Here is a 22,658-nt window from a genome sequence, read left to right on the forward strand (position 1 = left end):
TCTAAATCTGGGCTCTATTTGCTCTCTGATTTGCAAAAATGCATCAGTATGACTTGGCAAGTCTGATGCCAAATAATAAATCAACCTGTAACCCAGATGATTATAACATAGATTGTGAATTAGAGTGACAGGTAAGAGATGTATGGCGAATATGAACAATGGCATATATCCACCTTTTACACTTATTTCTTTTTAGTTGGCGATATCCTTATATTTATGATGGGAATTATTTTTCACCTGATTTATACAAGAGTAGGATATATTTCATTATATTGCATTATGAAATATTGTGTACGTAATAGTTCTTGGGTTAGGGAGGGGCTCTGCAATATCATTTTTAGACATAAGAGATTATTTGACAGGTTTTTCTGACTCCAACAGGCTATTTCCTCAGGTGTGTGTCTGACTGCTTGCTCCTATTTTAAATGTTATAGTCAATTGATATTTATCGCACGTTCACCGAAAGGTTTCTTGGCGCTGGGGTAAGGAGCCGTCATCTAGTCGGGTTCTTAGCTGTATGCATGTGAGGATAGCCATGTTTACAGCATCTTTCTGAAGCACATGTAGTTTTCTGCTAGTCAGATTACAGTTAGGAGTGAATTCCAGACCTGTGGACCTAGAAATGAAAAACATATCCTTCCCAACCTCTTTCGTTTAAATCTCTGAACCATTAGGAGGTTCATTTGGACTGACCTGAGATTGCGCTTCAGGATGTAGCTCTGGATTCTTGTGAATATGTACTTTGAACTGTTGTTGTGGAATGATTTAAAGATGATACAGCTTTTTTAAATATGGTCCGTTGAGCCACCAGTAGCCAGTGTGGCTTCTTAATCCTTGGCTTAATACGGCAGTGTCTCGGTTGTCGGAAGACAATTCTTGCTGCTTGGTTATGAGCCATTTGAAGTCTATGGGCGAGGCCTTTCGGGAGTCACAGGTAGATGGCGTTTGCGTAGTCAATTCTTGATAGGACTAACTCGATGGTGATTTGGATGGTTGCTTCCTTTGAGAAGAATTTCTTGATTTTCCTGAGTTGGAAGAATCATGAAGACGTTACAGTAACTATCTGAGATTTCATGGACAGATTCTCATCAATTTGAATGCCCAGTCAACAGAGGCACAGTATGGTTTCAGAAGGGGTATTGGGACAGTGGAGCAATGTCTAAACCTAGAATTACTAATAGGGAAGTATACATTAGCCAAGGAGTGAGCGCTCCATTTATGTTTTGTAGACCTCACTAGCGCCTTTGACCTAGTCAACCACCAAAAACTATGGCAAACACTGAAAGGGCTAGGGGCCCCTATTGAAATCATCTCATTTTTATCTCAAATGTATGCTTTTTTAACTTCTAGGGTACGGTATTGTAAAATGGGGGAATGTACGCCTGATTTTAGGGTAATGCGTGGTATTAGACGGATGTGTATTAGCTCCCCTTTTATTTTCCCTATACATTAGCAATGTCGACCTGTATTTACAAAAAATTATTGCAGATGCCCCGAAAGTTGGATCATGCCCGACGCCTGTTTTATTATATGCAGACGATGCTGTCCTAATATCAAGGACAGCAAACGGTCTGCAACACCTAATAGAAAACTTTGCCCTGTACATGACTGATAAGGACTTACAGCTAAATTGAAAGAAAACCTTTGTCATGTCATGCGGGACCAACAGGCCTAAGAACAGACAGCATTATGTGGGCGGGGTTGCTATTAATAGAGTGCCATCGCTCTCGTATTTGGGGATGCTATTTAGAAGAACGGTACATGGAACATGCATGTTGAATCATGTAAAATGAAATTCTTAAGAACTACTGTGGGTATTTTTAGATTTTCTGCAAAATTGGGAAATAAGCCCATATGAGAAATTTTAAATTTGTAACGGAGTAAGTGTGTCTCAGGGGTCTGTTATGGGCTGCGATATGGGGGAGAGCAAATACGTCCGCCTTACAAACAAATGAAAATAAGTTTTTAAAACGATTGTTGGCAGTCCCAAGAGCAACTGCGAACATTATAGAACCTAAAGAACTGTCTGTACCATACTTAAGCGACACAATAAATATGGCAGGCCTTACCTTTTGGCAAGGGCTATGGGCAAAAGAAGAAACAAAATTCACAAAAGATTTAATAACGGATTGCCGAGCTCTTGACCGTAGCTTGAAAATACCATTTCTGGAGTATATTTTTTATCTTTTAACAAGATGTAAAGTAAATATTGATAAAAATAACCCTTTACTTATTCAGGAATATAGTAAAAATGACCTGAAATTGAGATATATAACTGCCATGGAATATGAAAGGGAAAGGGCTGCCACTCAAAAACAGAGCGTGGTTATTTATTGTGAACGCCCGCTCATGAGGGGTATTTAGTCATATTTGACGCTGGTAAGGAACATTCAGCACAGATTTTACTTAATTAGGTTAAGGATGGGTACGTTACATTATTCAGTCGCATTCCCAAGAACAGAAAAGTGGTGTTACAAATTACCACCCTGTCCGTGTGATGGTAAAACTCCACAATCTACGTTGCATTTGATCCTTTTTTGTACTTTTTATAGGGATATCCGGAAATCAGTTTTAAAACCCCTCTTTTTAACAAACATGCTTTTTAACTATAAATATGCGTTTAATTTTGTCTGTAGTCTGGAAAATGTGAAAATCATAAATACTGTTATTCGATTTGTACAACTTTCAATTAAGAAAAGACTACGCACACTTGGATGCATTGTTATTTGAAAACCAGGACGATTAATTTTAGCCCATACTTTTAAACTTTTATCTTGATAAGATGTGGCATTGTGCACCTTATGTACTCTCATGCACTTATAAGCACTTGCACTTTATCGTATAATTCGTGGCAGCTTGTACCTTTGTCACTTTAACGTATTAGCACTTTATTATTTGATACTATGTCTCTGAATAGCCCAATGGGTAAAATGTAATCCAATTCCGACTTTTTAGGTTCGTTTCCAAACAGTATTTTGTATATTAGGCATATTAGCATTTACTTGTACTAGAAGTTTGCCTAATGTTGCTATTGTGTGGCATGAAGACTTATAAACTGTAATTTCTTCTAAATTAATTATGATGTAATGTAGGAATGTTTTAGTATATGTGTATTAGTATGCTTTTATGGTGTTTTCTTTTCATTTGCCCCGAATAAAGCTCTTTTTGACTTTGAATGCCCAGTCTTTTATGGCTGTCTTTGGAGTTGGGGGGGGCGGACCCATCTCTATTGGACAATAAGCTGGATTCCAATAGCTTAGCTTGTTGTTACTTATGACAATCTCTGTCTTATCAGAGTTGAGTTTCAAATGATTGCTACTCATCCAGTCTCTATTATATAACATGATGTTATGGAAGAACTCCCTTCAATCTGATGTATTATCGATGGTGAAGATCAACTGCATGTCATCTGTGTAATTGTATATTTTCGCCTTCTTCTGCTGAAGAGCGTTTATTAGGGCACGGATATAAAGACTGAAGAGACGGGGGACAGAGAAGATCCCTGGGGTACTCCACAGTTCAAGTGAACTATAGCTGAAAAGTGAGGAAAGAGGCAAACTGACTGGTGGGGTAATTAAAGATGTATTTCATACAGTCTAGGGCAGTCCCTTTTAAGCCCGCTGCTTCGATTCGGTTGGTCAGAATCCTATGATCCACTGAGTCAAATGCTGCCGATAGATCTAGTAGGACCAATGACTGAGTACTACCTCCGTCTGCCTTACCTCTCATGTTGTCTACCACCGAGAAGATTACCGATTCGGTTCACTCAGCGGGCCGTAAGCCTGCCTGGTGTGGGACTAGGTAATTGGTGTCCTCTAAAAATGAGCATAGGTGTTATGCTACATGTGTCTCTATTAATTTAGGTGGGTAGGGGAGAAGGTAAATGGTCTATAGTTTCTTTAGCAGCTGTGGATCTTCGCCAGGTTTTTTTTGTAGCTGGATTACCATGGCTTCTTTAAATGATTGAGAAACACGGCCTTGCATAAGAGATTGATTTATGAGTGATAAGACAATTTCTGAGTAGGAGGCAAAGATGATTTTTTGAATTCGTGGGGGGCATGCATCTTTCGGGAGCCAGATTTCTCTTTTGTTATTAATTCCACTAGGTAAACTTGGCTATTGTGGGGAAAGGTTGAGATGGAGGTGTGATTTCTATTTTCTGGTGCAGTCTTTGTGTTTAACATGCTGATGGAGATAGTGTCTTGTATGTCCTTTATTTTTTTTCTACAAAGAAAGAGTTTAGATCATCGCATAATATCTGTGTAGGTGTGATCGGTAGTATAACACGATCTGGGTTTGATACTTTCCCCACTATATCGAAGATGTCTTTTGCCTTATTATTAGAGTTTATGACTTTGTTTGAAAAGTATGTTATTTTAGCCTGTAGGATAGCTTTTTAATATTTGTTCCTGCTTTGTACAAAGAGCTCCTTATTTTTCCATCAAATACGTTTTTCTCCATTTCCGTTCTGCCTGATGTGTTTTTATTTTGGCTGTCCTTAACTCTTCTGAGAGCCATTTGGCTACCTCATGGCAGCGGATGGATCTAGTTGTTTGGAGTGGGGCATGTATATTACTGGCCGTCCTTTGCCAGTTTGAGATTGCTTCCTCTAATACTTCCAGTTTCAGTCGTGGGGGGGCAGGTTGGATGTCATGTATCACAGAAAGAGTTAATATTTACACGGTTTCCGTTTCCAGACATGGTCCCTGGACGTGTAGTGGTTTTCGTTAGCGCAAGCTTGTCTAGTGTAAACTTATTAGCTGGTGGTCTAAATATATGCACAGATTGATAGGGAGATTGGATATGGCAAGGTTTAGAGACAAGACCTGGTCCAGCATGTTCCGTGTTTTGAGTGTAGGCACACATTTATGTTGTTCGAGGTTGAGGCTATGTAGCATATAGGTCAGATCGCTTGAGTCTTGGCCCCCAGCCTACTCATTTGCCCAGTAGTTCACGTTCAGTTTATCCTATATACACGTAACACAGTGGGTGGGAGGGGTGGAGGACACCTGCCAGTTTTCCTCTACTGAAAAATGCTCATAATTGCCTTTTAGAGGTTCAGTAAATATGCCGGACTGACCACAAAAATCTCGGGGTACACACTGAGCTCGTTTTGATGTTTCCTAAAGGTGACATTACTTCAGTAGGTAAGAATCAAGCAAACAAAAACATGCCTACAGTATAGGGCTTGGCCCTTCATTAGCTTGAGGTGCAAAGGCCTACATGAAGTGGACAAGCTAGAGTATTAAAAGTACCTTTAATACTGCTCGTTTGTGCCATATGAAAGATTCCCGCCATGACCAGGGGAAAGAGGCGGTTAGGAACACCAGTTCGATCTTTGATCAATCCGATGTGGGATTTTGTGGGAAGGGGCCAAATCATGACAAATGTACCCAGAATAATCTGTATGGGTGGGCATTTCTGTCTAATAGACCTATGCCAATGTTGTGTACGTGTCAGTCTTCAGGGCTTCACAGCTATGAATTGTTCCAAGAGTGGGAGTAGTCTAACCACAGTCATTGGTTTCATTCGATGGGAGGCTCTAGAAAGTAGTGGCTTTCAGACGGGGGCAAGGGATGACATGGGAGTTGCTCATGACAGCTATTTTTGGGGCAGCGTACCATGGTATCAATTTCGGCATTGTGAACATTGAAGTGAACGCCACAAACATCTTTAATCCTAAAAAATAAATGTTGCTACTTTTCATAAACTGTGATCAGCATTAGTCATTGATTCTTCTGTCTGGCATCTTTTCAGAAATGCTCAGTTATGTTTATAGCAAAGTCAAATCAAATCAAAATAATCTTTATTCGGTTTTAAATATTAAAACCATAAAAGCACAAGTCAGCTTATGCTGCAGTATTTATGCCACTTAATAGTTTTTTGAAGCTTAGGTATGTCTTTTGTTTCCAAACCAGCTACGCTCACCTACGATACACTGCGATTTGCTGACATAGAAGATTTTCCAGAGACTGCAGAACCAGTCTGGATCCTGGGGAAGAATTACAGTGCCCTAACAGGTATATTTGCACCTTCTTGCCACACAAAAACTTCACCATTCTGTCCGTCCTTTCTGGGAGAAAATATGAAGTCTGCTGGGGCAAGTGCTTTTGTAGCAATTTAGCATCTGATGTTAAACACCATTAACCCCATCTTTCGGGTGTAGTGTGATGGGTTTGGTGCAGTGCCAACTGAAGAGTTACCCTTAATGTGAGCATAGGTTCATTTCCAGGTGACATAAGATTTATTTTCTCATCTAGAGAAAGCTTGTTTTCTTTCTCCGCCTTCACCAGTGTAGCTTACCTTTTCTATTCACTGTGACCCTTCTTTTTCCAGTGATCTGGACTCTGATCTTAACCATCCAGTCTACACCCTTCCTCGTGGTTCTGTGGCCACACCTTTCACTTCTTTCTTTTTTAAGTCAATATTTTTAATATGGTGTTTGTAGAGGTATTACACACGGTAAATAGTTATCTATTTATTTATCATTTATTGAGTTTTTATGTAGCTCGTAATGGATCTTAACATGCCAGAGCGCTTTACATGCTGTACAGTGTGTAAAGAAACCTTTACAATGTACAATGACATGAGCATTGGGGCATGAACAATAAGATCCAAAGCAAAGGTCACCGGAACAAAGTTAATGTAAGACCACTTAACAAGCAAATATTTGAGCTCTTTCTTTGTGGCGATATAGACGGAATGGTGTAGTTAGAAAGGGGATTGGAGTTCCAAACTTAAGGAGCACATTCTGAGAAAGACTGGTTCAGAGGCTGTGTATTGTTGAAGACAGGAGTCTCGAGTAATGAGTGTCACAGCTGTGAAGGTAACAAGAACCCTCTCAGATCTTCTTCTCCGCCCGGTAGTGGGAGTGGTCAAAATGTGATAGTTAGCATATAAAGCATACTTACCTGAAGGTAGATTGGTCTTCATTGGGAAACCAATTGAAATTGAGCAGTACAGGGGCAAAATAGTCAAATCGGTCTGTGCTAGCGCTGAGTCGAGGAGAAGCATGAAGTGCGGCTTTCAGGGGTGTGGTGAATTATTGCCATGGGGTAGAATAGAATACCCATGGTGTGAAGAGGACACAAGCTTTGACTACCTCCTTTAAATCTTTTTCTGGTTAAAAAAAGGTTTACTTCTATTTGAAAGGTTTTATATCACGCGAACATGACCCATCAGAGCGCTGTAAACAAGCAAGCAATATAACCAGGAGAAGATAAAGAATAGCCCAGGTCATGGGAGGTAAACCGCAGGTTAAAATGCATTGTAAAACATTACACACAGTGCAGTAAACAAGAAGTACAGTACGTTTGGGTGGCTTTAGGACTATTATTGCAAGTAGCTATTCAAGCGCAACCCTTTGACTTCTATTTTGAATGTGGCGATCGAGGGGTTGATGTCTGATTTCAGGAAGAAGAGAGTTCCATATTCTTGGAGCAAGACCAGAGAAGGATCGGTTGTAAGTTCTCTTTTTGTTGAATTTTTGAGGCTTCAACAGTAGATTATTAGAGGGCTTGGTTCAAACCATAGAGTTCAAGTTTTTTTGCTAGCTAGACTGGAGTGTTATAGTGCAGCGCTTTGTGTGTCAGGCAGGCTATCTTGAAACAAATCCTTGCGTTGAAAGGGAGCCACTTGAGTTGAATTAGGTCCGGTGTGATGTGACACGTTTTCTAGAACCTGTGATGAGTCTGGCAGCAGAGTTCAGGGTAGCCCTTAAAGGGATAATTCACACAAAAGAGGAGGGGTGAGGGTAATGGACTCGCCTACTCTGGACCCCCTGACAATACTTTCATACACCTGGAAGGAGTAGGGAGTGATAAAAATATTGTCTCTATTCTTTGTGGTGGCAAGTGCTGTGTGTCTTAATACTGCCCTCACTCACACAGTTGTGTGACGTGCTTCATCATAGGGCTGCTACCAAATACAGCTGCGCAGCCAATGCCTGGGGTGGAGCAATAGGGCGGGAGAACTGCATCGTCTGGTAGAATAAAGGTATTCCAGAATGCCTGATTTTTTGGCGAGTGAACCATGGAGCCAGAAAGAGGGGAACTCAACAAGGTGAACTGTGAGGCATTGGGCTGGGTCAGGGCCAGTTTATTTGGTGAGGTGCGCTGTAATTCTTGTTCTATCTTTCTTGTCTTTTCGATAAAGTGTGCAGAAAAATCTTCACTGCTAGGGGTCAAGTCATTGAGTGTAGAGTGTTGATTAGTTGAGTGATTAGCTTGTTGTTTGATAATTTCGAACAGATTTTTCGGCCTGTTTTTGGCGTGGTCGAGCTGAGACCTGAGTTGAGCAGTTTTGGCACTACGGATATGTTTGTTATAGCTACCTCTCATCGTCCTCAGCTGCTTGAGGTTTGTTATGGAGGGAGAGTTTCTCCATTACCTCTCCGCCAACCTCAGTTTGAAATTTTTCCCATTAAGGGAGCAGTTTAACCAGGTTCTAGAGGGTTTTCTGGGTATCCTTTTGAGTTGCTTCGTAGAACTGAGTCAAGTATGTCATTCATGGAGTGAATTTAGTGTTTGGTAAGGTCATCTAGATTTATCAAGTTAGGTGACGGGCGAAGTAGGTTATTACTAATGCTGGTTAGCTCATTTATATTGATGTTCCTTAAGTCTCGTGAGAATTGTTTGGCCTCACGTGGTTGACCTTGTCTGGGCAGCATCCTTTCCAAGATGAGAAATGAGATTAAGTAATGATCTGACCAGTCCCAGGGAGTTATGGCATCCATTTGAATAACTTTGTCAATGATTCAGTCGAGGGTGGATCCCTTAATGTGGGTAGGTTCATTCCAGGACTTTGTGTGGTTAAGGCTGGAGAGGAAAGCTTTGAAGGTGCACCGTAAGGGATCGTTTGCATTGTTCTAGTGTAGGTTGAAGTCCCCAAGTCAAAGATGGGTCTTGTTGTAGGCCAGGTTTAGGTCCATGAATTAGTTCATGTGAAAGATTGCCTTTTTGACTGTTTTTGTGATGTGTTTTTGGAGCTTTAGTTACCTATCAAGAGTAAATTCAAGTGATTTAACAATTTCTGTGATGGACAGCATGCCGTATAGAATGTTAGTTGAGTCCAACCAGTCTTGAACTGGTGTGATGCAAGACTGTGGACATATACGTAGAAACTCCAGTTTGTTGTGAATGAATTTGAGCTGTTGAGCAGTTATCCAAGATTGAATATTGTCTATGACTAAAGCCCGTACAAAGAAATCAAAGGGAGAGAAACTTTTCAAATAAAGTTGTTTCATTGGCATATTGGTGATGTAGTATAGGTGTCAAGAATTCCTGTCATACAAGGGAAACACGCCCTTATGTAAACAGGAGAGCTGTTACATAACTCAAGGGAAACACGCCCTTATGAAAACAGGAGAGCTGTTACATAACTCAAGGGAAACACGCCCTTATGTAAACAGGAGAGCTGTTACATAACTCAAGGGAAACACGCCCTTATGTAAACAGGAGAGCTGTTACATAACTCAAGGAAAACACGCCCTATAAAGGGAGGAACCGGGAGGTACAAGGCTGTCGGATATTATGTTTACACCGACGTACCTGCTTCGTGAAGAGCAGTGTTCCGGAGTGGTGCTCCAGTAAGGCAAGAACGGAGGTAGGTCGAGTCGTTACTCCCTGGGCCGTGTCTTGCCCCATCGTCACCTGTGAAGGACCCGGAAGCTCTACCGGTCAACCATTGAGCTTCGCTTTTTGACTCGGCTGAGTCCAAGCGCAGTGGCGCTTTTGCTGGTTGGAGTCGTAACTCCCAGCCCGACCAGAGACACAGGGACTGCCAGCTGTAACGCACACCAGGAGGTGTTTGCCGCGTTACAGACTCGGAAGTCCACAGGATCGATCGAGCGGCTGCTCTCGGTTCAGTCTTCTTGCTTGTGATTGGGGTATCGGTGACGCATCACCAGGAGGTGACTCCGCGTCCCGGTGCAGTCTGAGGAAGAGGTTGAGCGGCTGCTCCCTTCAGGTAGAGACCCCGGCTGGGTGTTTCCCTGACTCCTCGATTCTCCCCAACACTCTTCGTGCCCCTCACAGCCTACCGATTGGCATTGTCGGCCATTTCATTTCTGCCCTCTGTTGGCATACGCCGGGATCGGCGTATATGCAGAGGACGGTTAGGACCATCCGTGCTGTGGGCTGGTAACGTACTTAGCCTGGAGGATTCCAGTGACTATAACTTTTGTTTGTTCTTTGTATTTTATTTGCCTTCATTAAAAGAACTAACCCTTCACAAGTGGTTGCGTCCTCATTGTCGTGTCTGTTAAACGATCCTGAGACGTTCAGGGCGTTACAAAATATCCGACCTTAATAACACTAACTGTCTCCCGGTCGATAACAGACATGGCAACACTTGATGATGTGCTGGCTGCTTTAGCGGCCATGCAAGCTGAAGTGGCTGCCTCTAGGCAAGAAACAGCCGATGTAAAAGCCAGACTGGATGCTATCCAATTGGACCCGCTCACGCCCAGCACCTCCCTCACGAACCAGACCCCTGCGGTAGTAGTGGAAATGCCGGTAGCCATCCCCTTGGCAACACCAGAGAGGTACAGTGGGGATCCTAACACAGTGCAGGTATTCCTCACACAAGTGGCGCTACATTTATCGTGAAAACCGAAAGGCGGACGCCCTGTCCCGTCAATCTGCAGTTAAGGAACCATTGCCTGCAACCGAGCGTTCCATCATTTCCCCGAGGATGGTATTGGGGGTTATCCAACCGGATACTTTCCTGAGGGGAATAAAGAGAGGGATCAGGTCATTCGCATGGCGGAGGTGGCTCCTCAGTCACAGAGAATGGCAGCTGAAGGACGGGATACCCCTGAAGGGCAGGTGCCTATTGATACCCACGCCTAGGCTAAGGAAACAAGCATTCATCTGGTGCCATGACTCTCCATGCGCAGGTCATTTGGGCTTTGAAAAAACGGTGGCTAGCATGGGACGGCATTTCTGGTGGCCAATCATGAGAGTGGATGTCAGGAGGTGGGGACAGGAGTGTCCTACGTGTGCTACCATGAAGGCCGACCATGGCCGAACCCAAGGGCTCTTACATCCACTTCCGACCCCAGATAGACCATGGGATAGCATATCACTGGACTTCGTGGTGGGCCTACCGGTAGACCAGGGGATGACGGCAATACTGGTGGTGGTGGATTACTTGACGAAAATGGGGCACTTCATCCCCTGCAAGAGAGTCCCTACGGCCGGGGAATTGGCGTCACTACTCCTAAAGAATGTGGTACGACTGCATGGATTACCTGGGGTGATCGTGTCGGACCGGGGGTCGCAGTTTACTGCGCAATTCTGGAAGACTTGGTGCACTGCGCTGCATGTTAAGACCGCCCTGTCCACCAGCTACCACCCTCAAACGGACGGCCAAACCGAGCGCCTGAACCAAACGCTCAAACAGTATCTGCGATGTTTTGTGGACCAGGGCAGGGAAGAATGGGTCGACTTGCTATGGGTTGCAGAGATAGCCTATAACAACGCCACTCACAGCTCCACACAGTCATCTCCGTTCTATAGCAACTATGGCCAACATCCCAGGTTCTTGCCATTTCTACATCCGTTCAGAGAGGACAGGATTCCCGCCACAGCGGACAGGGTGGCACACATAAAAGACACGTTGATGCGCTCAAGGGCTGTCCTAATAGAGGCCAAGAGAAGATACAAGGCTGCGGCAGACAGGAAGAGAAGGCCCGGGCCACTGTACCGCACTGGAGACTACGTCTGGATATCCACAAGAAACATGAGGTTTCGAAAGAACAGTGTGTTCCATCCCAAGTACATGGGCCCCTATCGAATTACCAAGTGTATGGGTCCCGTGAAGGTGTGCTTGCCCCAGTCATTGCGGATACACCCTGTCTTTCATGTATCATTGCTCAAACCAGCACCCTCCAAGCCGTCTGGGACACCTAGGCCGGTATGCGTGGAGTCGGAGGTGGAGTATGAAGTGTCGGGCATACGGGCGTCCAAATGGCGCAGGGGGAAGCTGTGGTACCTGGTTGCGTGGAAAGGCTATGGCCCGGAGGAGCATTCATGGGAACCGGCTGAAGGGGTTCATGCTCCGCGCTTGGTCTCCTTGTTCCATCGGCGTTTTCCTGCCAGCGCTGGACCCGTGGGGAGCCGCTGAGAGGGAGGATGTACTGTCAAGAATTCCTGTCATACAAGGGAAACACGCCCTTATGTAAACAGGAGAGCTGTTACATAACTCAAGGGAAACACGCCCTTATGAAAACAGGAGAGCTGTTACATAACTCAAGGGAAACACGCCCTTATGTAAACAGGAGAGCTGTTACATAACTCAAGGGAAACACGCCCTTATGTAAACAGGAGAGCTGTTACATAACTCAAGGAAAACACGCCCTATAAAGGGAGGAACCGGGAGGTACAAGGCTGTCGGATATTGTGTTTACACCGACGTACCTGCTTCGTGAAGAGCAGTGTTCCGGAGTGGTGCTCCAGTAAGGCAAGAACGGAGGTAGGTCGAGTCGTTACTCCCTGGGCCGTGTCTTGCCCCATCGTCACCTGTGAAGGACCCGGAAGCTCTACCGGTCAACCATTGAGCTTCGCTTTTTGACTCGGCTGAGTCCAAGCGCAGTGGCGCTTTTGCTGGTTGGAGTCGTAACTCCCAGCCCGACCAGAGACACAGGGACTGCCAGCTGTAACGCACACCAGGAGGTGTTTGCCGCGTTACAGACTCGGAAGTCCACAGGATCGATCGAGCGGCTGCTCTCGGTTCAGTCTTCTTGCTTGTGATTGGGGTATCGGTGACGCATCACCAGGAGGTGACTCCGCGTCCCGGTGCAGTCTGAGGAAGAGGTTGAGCGGCTGCTCCCTTCAGGTAGAGACCCCGGCTGGGTGTTTCCCTGACTCCTCGATTCTCCCCAACACTCTTCGTGCCCCTCACAGCCTACCGATTGGCATTGTCGGCCATTTCATTTCTGCCCTCTGTTGGCATACGCCGGGATCGGCGTATATGCAGAGGACGGTTAGGACCATCCGTGCTGTGGGCTGGTAACGTACTTAGCCTGGAGGATTCCAGTGACTATAACTTTTGTTTGTTCTTTGTATTTTATTTGCCTTCATTAAAAGAACTAACCCTTCACAAGTGGTTGCGTCCTCATTGTCGTGTCTGTTAAACGATCCTGAGACGTTCAGGGCGTTACAATAGGCCAGACGATTTAGGGACAAAACCTAAGGGTTTAAGAAAAAGTTTAAAGAGTGCAGAAGCTAGAACAGATTCTTGAGTAACTCCTTGTGGTACAGGAACCGAATTAGAGAAGGAGCTGCTATTTTAATCTGTTGCAAGCGATTGGCAAGATAGTATTTAAACCATTCTAGCACTTTGTCTTCAAATACTTACTAGTATGAATGAGGGCCATGACCAGCAATGGGACTGGATTAGCTGAATTTCACCGGCGCTTCTTCAAACTACATCGAAAAGTAGCAAAACTCTGCAGCTCCATGTCCCTAGAGACTGAACTGGGGGCATCGAAAGGAGAGACACCATGGAGACAATGCTTAATAAGAAGCAAATTAGGCCTTGAGACATCCACCCTTGTTGGAACAACGCCTTAGTGCAAAATGAAGCAGGTAGGCCTTTGGCATCAGAAGCGCCCTGTACAGAAAAGATAAGTGGAGCACCAACCCAGGATTGTACCATGTGCGCCGTGAAGCACTCTTCATTTAAAAAGTGAGAGACTAAGTGAATAGGTGAAACATCCATACCGGACAACCTACAGTCCACGTTGTGAGTCTGAAAGAGGACCTGGTAATTAATTTCTGAAAGTGTGTTCTGGTCTGTGTTCACGTGCATGGAGCACCACTATTTGCAGTTTGATTGAACTTGGCTTAAGGTGAGAGCATTATTGGCCTGAACCCCAGAAACCTGAGCTCAATTTTTTGGGAAATCACCCAATGACAAGCAATAGAGTAGGGCAGTAAAACAACATATTAATAAGCAAATGAAATAAGATAAGGATCACAAGAATCCTGCATCTTTACAACCATCTCCAGAGAAACATGGAACAGAGGCAGAGAAGATGAGCATTACTGCATACAATCGTCAACAATTTCTCATGGAGTTCAGAACGGAAGTTGGAACCATAAGAAATGACCCCAAAGAAGACCATCTTGAAAGAAAGGTAAATTACTGTTCAGTGGAGCAACGCCACATTGTGGGGGTGATACAAGAGCTTCAAGAGCAAAACACAGAATTGAATCTTAAGATAGAGGAGTTAGAAAACAGGTCATGAAAAAATAACATTCCCATAAGTGACTTGTTGAGGGACTAGACACCAAAGGATATATCCATGGGTTGCCACACTCAATAGAGAATAGGACTGATAATCCCCTTCTGAGACCCGGTACTCACACCAGATGGGTTTTGTTGCAGTCTAAGGGACACTCCAACCCAGACGTTCTTACAGCAGTGCATTTCTACAAAGAAAAAGAGAAACAGATGGCACTGGCACTGGCACTGGCTACAGGGGTAGTAACCTTTTGAGGTTGCACTATCCATTTGTATCAAGGTCTAGCCCCACAACACTGAAGAGAGATCGGGTATTCAGACTGGTTACAGTACACCTTTGCAAGTTGCTGTAGTGGGACACCTCTTCTACCTGATGTTAAAATGGCAGTTTATCTGAGTGTTTTAATTTCCAGAGGTCTGCCTAAGGATAGCATATGCAGGTTGAATGGCAATCTAAATGATAAAACTATTACAGAGGAAGCAGAAGCCTTTTTTATTCTTGTTACAAAATTTCTTGCATCAGGTTCTTAAGCAGCACAAAGCTTTTCCCTTCTGTAGAGCCCTTAGTCTATCAGGGTGTAAACTCCTTTTACCCATGGTCTCAACCTTCAACTGTGTTCCTCCCTGCCCCATTGGTACAGCATTGTTTCCTTCTTCATTGTTCTTGCCATCATATTCTCTTTGTCTTCCAGAATCTAGTTCCTGGTTGGTCTTCAGCTGGGAGTCATCTCATTGTTTAATATTGCGGAGAATAAAATACATGACTTCCTCTTTTCTTTCTATTTTTTTAGAGAAAGACGAAATCTTCTGTGATGTGGCATCTCGACTCTGGTTTACCTACAGGAAAAACTTTCCAGCTATAGGTAAGAAACATTGTATTTTCCATTCTTCCATGTGTATGTGCTTGGCGCAAATATAGTAGCCAACTCTTCAGACCAGCATAACGAGCAGGTATTTGTTTATCAGTTGGGTGTGGTGAAGCTTCAGCCTTTCACCAACCTGAGCTGTGGTACTTTCAGATAGTTTAACCGCACCTTGACCATTTATTGTGCCTCATTTTTTTTGTGTAAATTTCTTTATTAAGTTTTAACATTTGTTTTTTAAAATGCTGTTTGACAAACTCTTGTACAGATTGCATGCATGCACATGTTTATGTAAATAGACATACATCGATGAGAATCTGCATAAAGGAGAGGGCTCATGCTCTATGCTGTTTGTGCGTCATATAGCATGTGTCTTGAGCATTAATGCTTAAAGAAACGGGATGTATGAACTGGGACATTTTCCTGCTGAATCGCTTAGCGCATGTGATGGCCCTCTCACCCGGGCTGGTTCCCCATTGCTACCTCTGTGTTGTGCCCTACTAATACATACATTTCTTATCTATCTGTTTAGGTTGTGTGATTCTAGCCGCTTTTGAATGAACTTAGATAACATGCCCTGATTATGAATGTGAAACGCATCGTCAGTAGGGTAACGCAGTCCACTGCTCTACGGGATTCCCAATGGCACTCAGCACGCTCCATATGGGCCACTTGGTCCATCTGACTGAGAGCATCATGTGGAAGTCTCGGGCGCCTCTGAATCGTCTTGCCCTGGATTTCGAATATCTAGTAGAATCGCATCCCATGCCTCTGCCAGCGGGAGCACCCCAGGCCCAGCGCGTCTTCCAGCTGCAGAGCCACACTCTCCGCTTGCGCCCAGCATGTCAGCGAATGTAGCCAGGCTTTGGTGTTCGGTGGATCTGGTGACTTCTAGCAACTAGTTATTAAGCGCTTGGCTACAATGAGCCCGAGGTCTATAAATCGGGACGTAACTTTATGCTTTATTGTTCTACGGTTAGGCCTAGTAGGCAGGTGTCCCAGGAGCACGCAACTGTGCGGCCCGTGCATTTTGTCAAATGTGTTGACTGTTCTCCAATAGGAGGTGAGAGCTGTGCATGCCCACTGCATATGCAAGAGGTCTGCATCCTGAAATTCGCATCTAGGACACTTGGCATCTACGCATGTGAAATACCTATTAATCTGAGCTGGTGTTATGTATGCTCTCTGAAGTATGTAGTACTGTATTAAGCGGAACTGGACATTCCTGGGGATATGCGTAGGCCCCTCTAGTATGGGCGAACATTCGTGGTCAGTGCACTGCCTCTGCAAGTCTGCATCCCAGCGTTGCCTAAGGGATGTCAGTGGCTGTGTGGAATGCGTGCTTAGGGACTCAGATAACCATTTAGTAATGTGTCTGCCTGTGCCCAGCTCGTGTAGGTATTGAATGGTAAGATGGGTCTCAGGTTTGTGAGTTATGTCACCCCAGTAAGCTTGCAGCGCCTGTGTCAGCGTGGCATATAAGAGGAATTGGCCCTGTGGTAGGGCACTGTCCTCCACCAGTGTGTGGAATAGCACTAGCTGCTGATCCTGATACAGGTCACCCAGGGTCAGCAGTCCCGTAACTTCCCATGAGACTAGTTCCGCTGTTGAGATTATGCGGTGGTGAGCTAGTGTGCCCAGAATAGGCAGGAAAGGGGCATATGGCATAACTTCCTTTGTGAGCTTTAGGCCCCGGCGAAGACATCTATAGGCAAACGAAGTCAGAAGTGGAGTCGGGACTGCACCCTTCCTACCAGGGTGGAACAAGGCTATTATTTGGGACTGCGTATGACCAGGCTGTTGCGTGGCAATGTCCGCCAACTGTCTGCCACCAATCCAGAGGGCCACCCACTGTAGTTGCAATGCCAGATAATAGTGCTCCATGTTAGGGACTGCCAATCCGCCATGGTCAACGGGTAAATAAAGTTTAGCTAATGCTACCCTATTACATGTTCCATGCCATATGATTTGCCTGAGGTCTTGCTCTAGAGCACGGAAAAAGGAGGGTCTAACTTAGACTGGCAAATTTGTAAAGTGATAAAGCAGCCGAGGGAGCACCACCATTTTCAGGAGTGCTATACGACCCCTAGTGGCCAAAGAGAGAGTGCGCCAGAAAGACATCTGAGACCTCACCTCCGTCACAGCCCGCATGAGGTTACCTTCTAGAAGGTCCTCCCGCTGGCGGTAGATGCGGATCCCCAGATAACAGAAGGCTGAGTTTTGCCACTGTACCAGCATACCACCCAGTACCAGCTCCGGATCTGGGGTAGTCTCGGCAAAGGGATACAGGCACAACTTCTCCCAGTTTACCCGTAGCCCTGATAGTGAGGTGAACTCTTGATAGCGCTCTCTCGGTCGCCGAGTATGGGCCACGTACATCTCGAAGGTAAATCAGGAGGTCATCTGTATACAGCGAGACTGCATGCGTATCATCAACCAGAGGGATACCCCACTCTGTGCCAGTCTGTCTGGCAAGAGACATGGCCAGCGGTCCATGGCAAGCGCGAATAGCAACGGGGAAAGTGAGTATCCCTGCCTGGTGTCGCGTTCAATTTAGATTGTCTGCGAAATGTGTGGGCCTGGCTTGATTTTGACTGTGGGCTGTGTGTACAGCAATTTAACCAGTCCCAGGAAATTTCCCCCAAGCCCATACCTGTCAAGGGCAGATAACAAAAAATCCCATTCCAGGGTGTCCAACACCGTTTCCAAGTCGAGAACTAGGCAGCCGGAGTGTGCCCTCCTCTCACCAGAGTAGTGTGCTGCCCTGAAGAATTGGTGTATATTCAATGACGTGCAGCGAGCAGGCACAAAACTGTTTTGATCTGCGTGCACTAAGTGCGGCACCAGGGAAACCAGTCTGCATGCTTGTATTTTGTCCAACACTTTGTAGTCTGTATTCAACAACGCCAGGGGCCGGTAGGAGCTCAACAGTTCTGGGTCTCTGCCTGGCTTGAGAAGCGAGACCAGTAGTGATTCGTGGAGTGACTCCGGCATGATAGACGACTCCTGTGAGCCACTGTACTTGGCGAGCAGGTATAGGGCCAGGACCGTCTGAAATGCTTTGTAGTTCTCGGCCTGGAAGCCGTCGGGGCCGGGGGCCTTACCAGTCGCCAGCACCTGTATGGCCGCCTGCACCTCCTGCATCGTGATCGGCTCCTCTAGTTCCACGCACTGCTCTCCTGACACCGCGGGCAGTGGTAGCAGAGTTCAGCTTTGGGAGTGCTACTTGAAGGGTCGATTTGTATACTCTAGCATAGTGGGCTGTGAACTCCTTATGAACATCATGCTAGGCAGTTATTAGGTGACCTGACGCCGATCACAGCGGAAGGGCCTGAGGGTGTGCCTGAGCTTGCCTAATCAGCCTCACCAGCAGCCTACCCGCTCTAGCTGCTGTTGCGTGGGTGCGCGCTGCATGTGCGGCATAATTTATGCTTCGTAGTCGTTCCATGACCTGTGGGTGATCATACTTCAGCTTATCTAAGACATGCTGGGGATCGGGTACCCCAGCTACGCCTGACTCTAGCTGGATAAGGGCATTTTCAATGCACTTGGCTTCTTGGTCCAATTGCCGACGTAGACTCAAGTTTAGCCCCATACATTGTCCCGGGACCACAGGTTTACATGTTTCCCATACCACACCCGCGTCAGGGACCAAGTCTTCGTTTGCTTCATAATAATTTTCAATAGTAGTTTGAAGCCCTGAAGGGGGGGATCTTCTAATGCCACAGGCTGGAGTCTCCACACGCGGGTGATACGCGCAGCTTGCTCATCTAGAAGATGTATCATGTGTGGATTGTGATCCGAATGCGTGTGGCCTAAATACTCTGCATGGGATCATTTGGCAAGCAGTGCCTCACTCCCTACAAATCGGTCCATGCGTACGTGCAATCTTTGAGGGTGAGAGTAATGCGAGTATAGGCATTCTCGCGGGTGCAATGTCTTACATATGTCGGCGAGACCCCAGTGGCGCAACCATTCCCTTTGACCCTTAGCATGTGACGCAGCACCTGTGAGCTGTAATGGTAGGAAGGACCTGTCTAAGCTTGTGTCCAACACGGTGTTAAAGTTCCCTCCCAATAATCAAGGGATGTCGCACCAACTGGACAGTATGCCGGAAAGTGTCTGCCAGAACGCTGCCTGATCGGTATCTGGGGCAAAGATGGACCCTATGACAATCTGCCTCCTATCCAGGTGACCACTTGACAACACATAGCGTCCATATATGTCTATCTCAGTCTCTTCAGATGTGTATCGAGTGCCCGGGCGAATCCAGATGAGGGCACCCCTAGCATAAGCGTAGCCCGTGGTCAAAACTTGGCCTCTCCATCTGTGCTGAAGTTTACAAACCTCTGGTTGCCCAAGGTGTATTTCCTGTAGCAGCGCTATGTGGGCGGCGTGGCGTTTTATGTAAGCATATGTTTTATACCTGTGCGCTGGCGTATGCATACCTCTAACGCTTCAGGTAACTATGGTGGTAGGCGGGATAAATCATCAATGAGGGGTAGAAGCGGGCGCGGGAGGCATGGCACTAGGGGTTCAGACCATGGGTAACGCGCATGTATTCCATGCAGGGGGCGCATCTTCGGTGACTGCTTCGAAATAATAGCACTGTGCGAGTCAACTAATGGGGGAAGAAGCATTTTGCTCCACAACTGAAACCGAGCAGAGGGACAACGTGTGTCTGCCCAAACTGTGAACTGTGCCGATTGGCGAATGTCTGCTGTGCGCACCGCGCTTTCAATTGGGGGTTGAGCGAAGGAAGTCAAGGGTGGTGAGGCCCACGGGCGCTTGGGCCCTATTTCTGCATGTGAGTTGAACTGTGCTGCGGCAGGCTTTTTCCAATGTGAAATGTGGTATATGAATGTGGCCTTGGTCTTCAGTTGCAGTCTATGGGGCTCAATGGTACATGCAGCAACTTGTGGCGTATGTGCTGCATGTGAGTGCAAACAATGTATGCATGGATGTGTCTAGGCGTAGATTCACGCAGGAGCCACTAGTGGGCATTATATCAAGTCATCAGCAGTTTGCGGAGTCATTATTGGAAGTTTCTGCGAGCTCTTGCCAGTTGGCCACACTGTAGACGAGCTGCCTTCACTGAGGCAGCGCACCGAGCAAGCATCCGAGTCACCAGTGACTTTGATGCTCCGCATCGTGGCTGCTGTCCACAGCGCCTCTCGCCGTTACTGTATCATTTGCTCCAGATCACGGACTGGGTGTCAGCGCAAGGGCGATTTCCTGGTCCTCCTGCGGCTCCGTCTTTAGCTGCCACATGGTGCCTGGGGTGGCCCCGTGAACGCCAACGCACCTACTCAGGGAAATGCGATATCCTGGTGCTACCAGCGAATTCCAGGCGTCTTCAGCGGTGTTGAAAAAGTGAGTGGAGCCTTCTGCGATCAACCGCAGCCGCGCAGTAAAGAGAAGGGAGTATCGGATGTCAGGTTCGTGCATTCGTTTCTTCACCGTCAGAAATGTGCGCTGCTGCTTCTGTACCCCCAGGGCATAGTCCGGGAAGAAGAGGACCGATGCATTGTCCATCTTGCGCACCTCTCGGAGCACTGCATCTCGGTCTTTGAATTTGAGCAGCCAGAAGAGGAGGGGCCGCGGCCCAGCATGCGGTGGCGGGCGGCCCGAGGGCACCCTGTGAGTCCGTTCCACTGCAAGGTTCTCATCCATTGTAAAAAGGAGATAGCACTTCCGCCGGTATCAGGGTTCTCAGCCATTGTTCAGTGTATGCAACTGCGTCCCGGCCCTCCGAGCCTTCCGGCAGGTCAACAACATGAACATTGTTGCGCCGGGAACGACCCTCAGAATCGTCCATTCTAAGTTCCAATGAGCGCAGTTAGTTTGGTGAGCACATGTACATCTGCGCACACTTTTTTAAGGGATGGAAGGGCCTACTACCTCAGTTACTCTTCCCGTTAACTTGCGATGGTCTGCATGTAACAGCGTTAAGTCAGACGTTAACTTGTCGATGCAACTCTCCAGAGATGATCGGGTCTGCGACAGCGAGGTCCCAATCTGCTCAACCGCCTTGAGTACTGCGCCGAGTTTGGACTCCAGTGTGGAAGGCCCAGTGGGGTCCATCCCCTCCTGATCCAGGCCAGTCTGCTTGGCGGTGTGGGCCGGTGGCATGGTTGTCGCACCTGCCTCAGCACATTGCCTGCTCATCTTGCTGATTTTGCACCAAGTGTAACCCTTCTGTAGTCAAGCTTGGTGAGATGGCGTGGTGTAGCAGTTGCCCACAGAGCAGTACCTAGGCACTCCTGAGTCAAAGCCACCAGTACTTGTCTCCAGTTCATGTGGTCACTGGCAAGGTCTCTCCGGTTCTCCCCGGTGTCAGTCAGGGGGTGGACCACTTGCCCTGTGTCGTTGGGCCTGGGTACAGCACAGTCCCCGAACCTGGTCGGATGGGTGCGTGACTTCACTTGTTTAGGTGCAGGCCCACAGCTCTTAGGGCTTCTCTCGGTGTTCCTCTCTCTCCGCTGTATGCCCTCAGGGGGCACCCCCCGGCTCGTGTGCTGCTCCGGGCCCCCGCTGGGTTCACCGGTGATGCGGTGTCTATGCCTGCTCAGTTGCGCACCAATTCATCCTCAGTCACCCAGGGTCCACTGTCCGTTTAGGGGGCGTGCTTCCTCACTCCTACGTTCACCATGGGGTAGTGCCACCAGTGGGCGGGCCGGGGCTCGATACAGCCCCGTGCCTTGCCAGAATCACTCCAGGCGTTGTGCCAATGTCTGTGGCCTTGGTCCGCTGCCGGACACCCTGCCTCAGTCCATGCTGTCTGCCAGGGGGGCGGCCGGTGGTGTGCGGCAGCAGAGAAAGAGGTGGGTATGGGGGAAGGCCCAGGCACTGATGTGGGCTGGGATAAAGTGCTTTCCCCCCTGCTCTTTACCGCTCGATTTTTGCCACTGCCCACATTCACTCCTCCGACTCTTCTGGCGATGCAGGGGTCACATCCACCCGATTATGCTGCAATTCATGTCCAGCCCCCTCCCCGGGCCCACTGCTCTTCTGAGGGGCATGCCGCCTCTCTCCTCCATTCACTGAGGGACTGTGTTGCTGGCGGCCAGGCCTGAGCTCTACACAGCTCTCGGGCCTCGCCAAAATCACTCCAGGCAGGGTGTCTGTGCCTATTGCATTAGTCCGCTGCCTGGCACCCTGCCCCAGTACGCACCAACCACCGGGGGTGCAACCGGCGGTGCACAATGTGACCACCGACAGAGAGGGGGGATAGGGAAGGCCCAGGAAATGATGTGGGCCGAGATCGGGGGCTCCTCACTCCACGCTGCCTGATCTACCTCACTCTCCGCAGTCCCGTCTTTCGGGGCACCTCGCACTCTCCCTGTTCAATGCAGTGCCGCATTGGAGAATATGCCGTAAGCCTGGGCGCTTCAGTAACTCAGCCCGCCTCCTCAGGTCACCTCGTCTGCGCCATCAATACTGGCGTTCTGTGCGGCCTGGATCACGCCGTGCCTCGCATGTGACCGCGCAACGGGTGTAGCTACATGTTGATTACACCATGCGTGCTCTTAAACGGTGTGCCGCCGC

The 22,658-nt window shown here is 47.2% G+C and overlaps 1 protein-coding gene across 2 annotated transcripts in view; it reads left to right on the forward strand.

Moving 5' to 3' along the window:
• The window catches only part of ATG4B (autophagy related 4B cysteine peptidase), a 362,353-nt gene that overhangs the window by 102,484 nt on the left and 237,211 nt on the right, over nt 1-22,658 (forward strand). For both annotated transcript variants that reach the window (XM_085634168.1, XM_085634170.1), the window contains exons 2-3: nt 5,919-6,020; nt 15,039-15,110. In XM_085634168.1, the coding sequence (XP_085490294.1) occupies nt 5,919-6,020; nt 15,039-15,110 (174 nt within the window). The remainder of the gene's footprint in view (nt 1-5,918; nt 6,021-15,038; nt 15,111-22,658) is intronic.

Source organism: Triturus cristatus, chromosome 11 (genome assembly GCF_964204655.1).
Source record: "Triturus cristatus chromosome 11, aTriCri1.1, whole genome shotgun sequence".
NCBI lineage: Eukaryota > Metazoa > Chordata > Amphibia > Caudata > Salamandridae > Triturus > Triturus cristatus.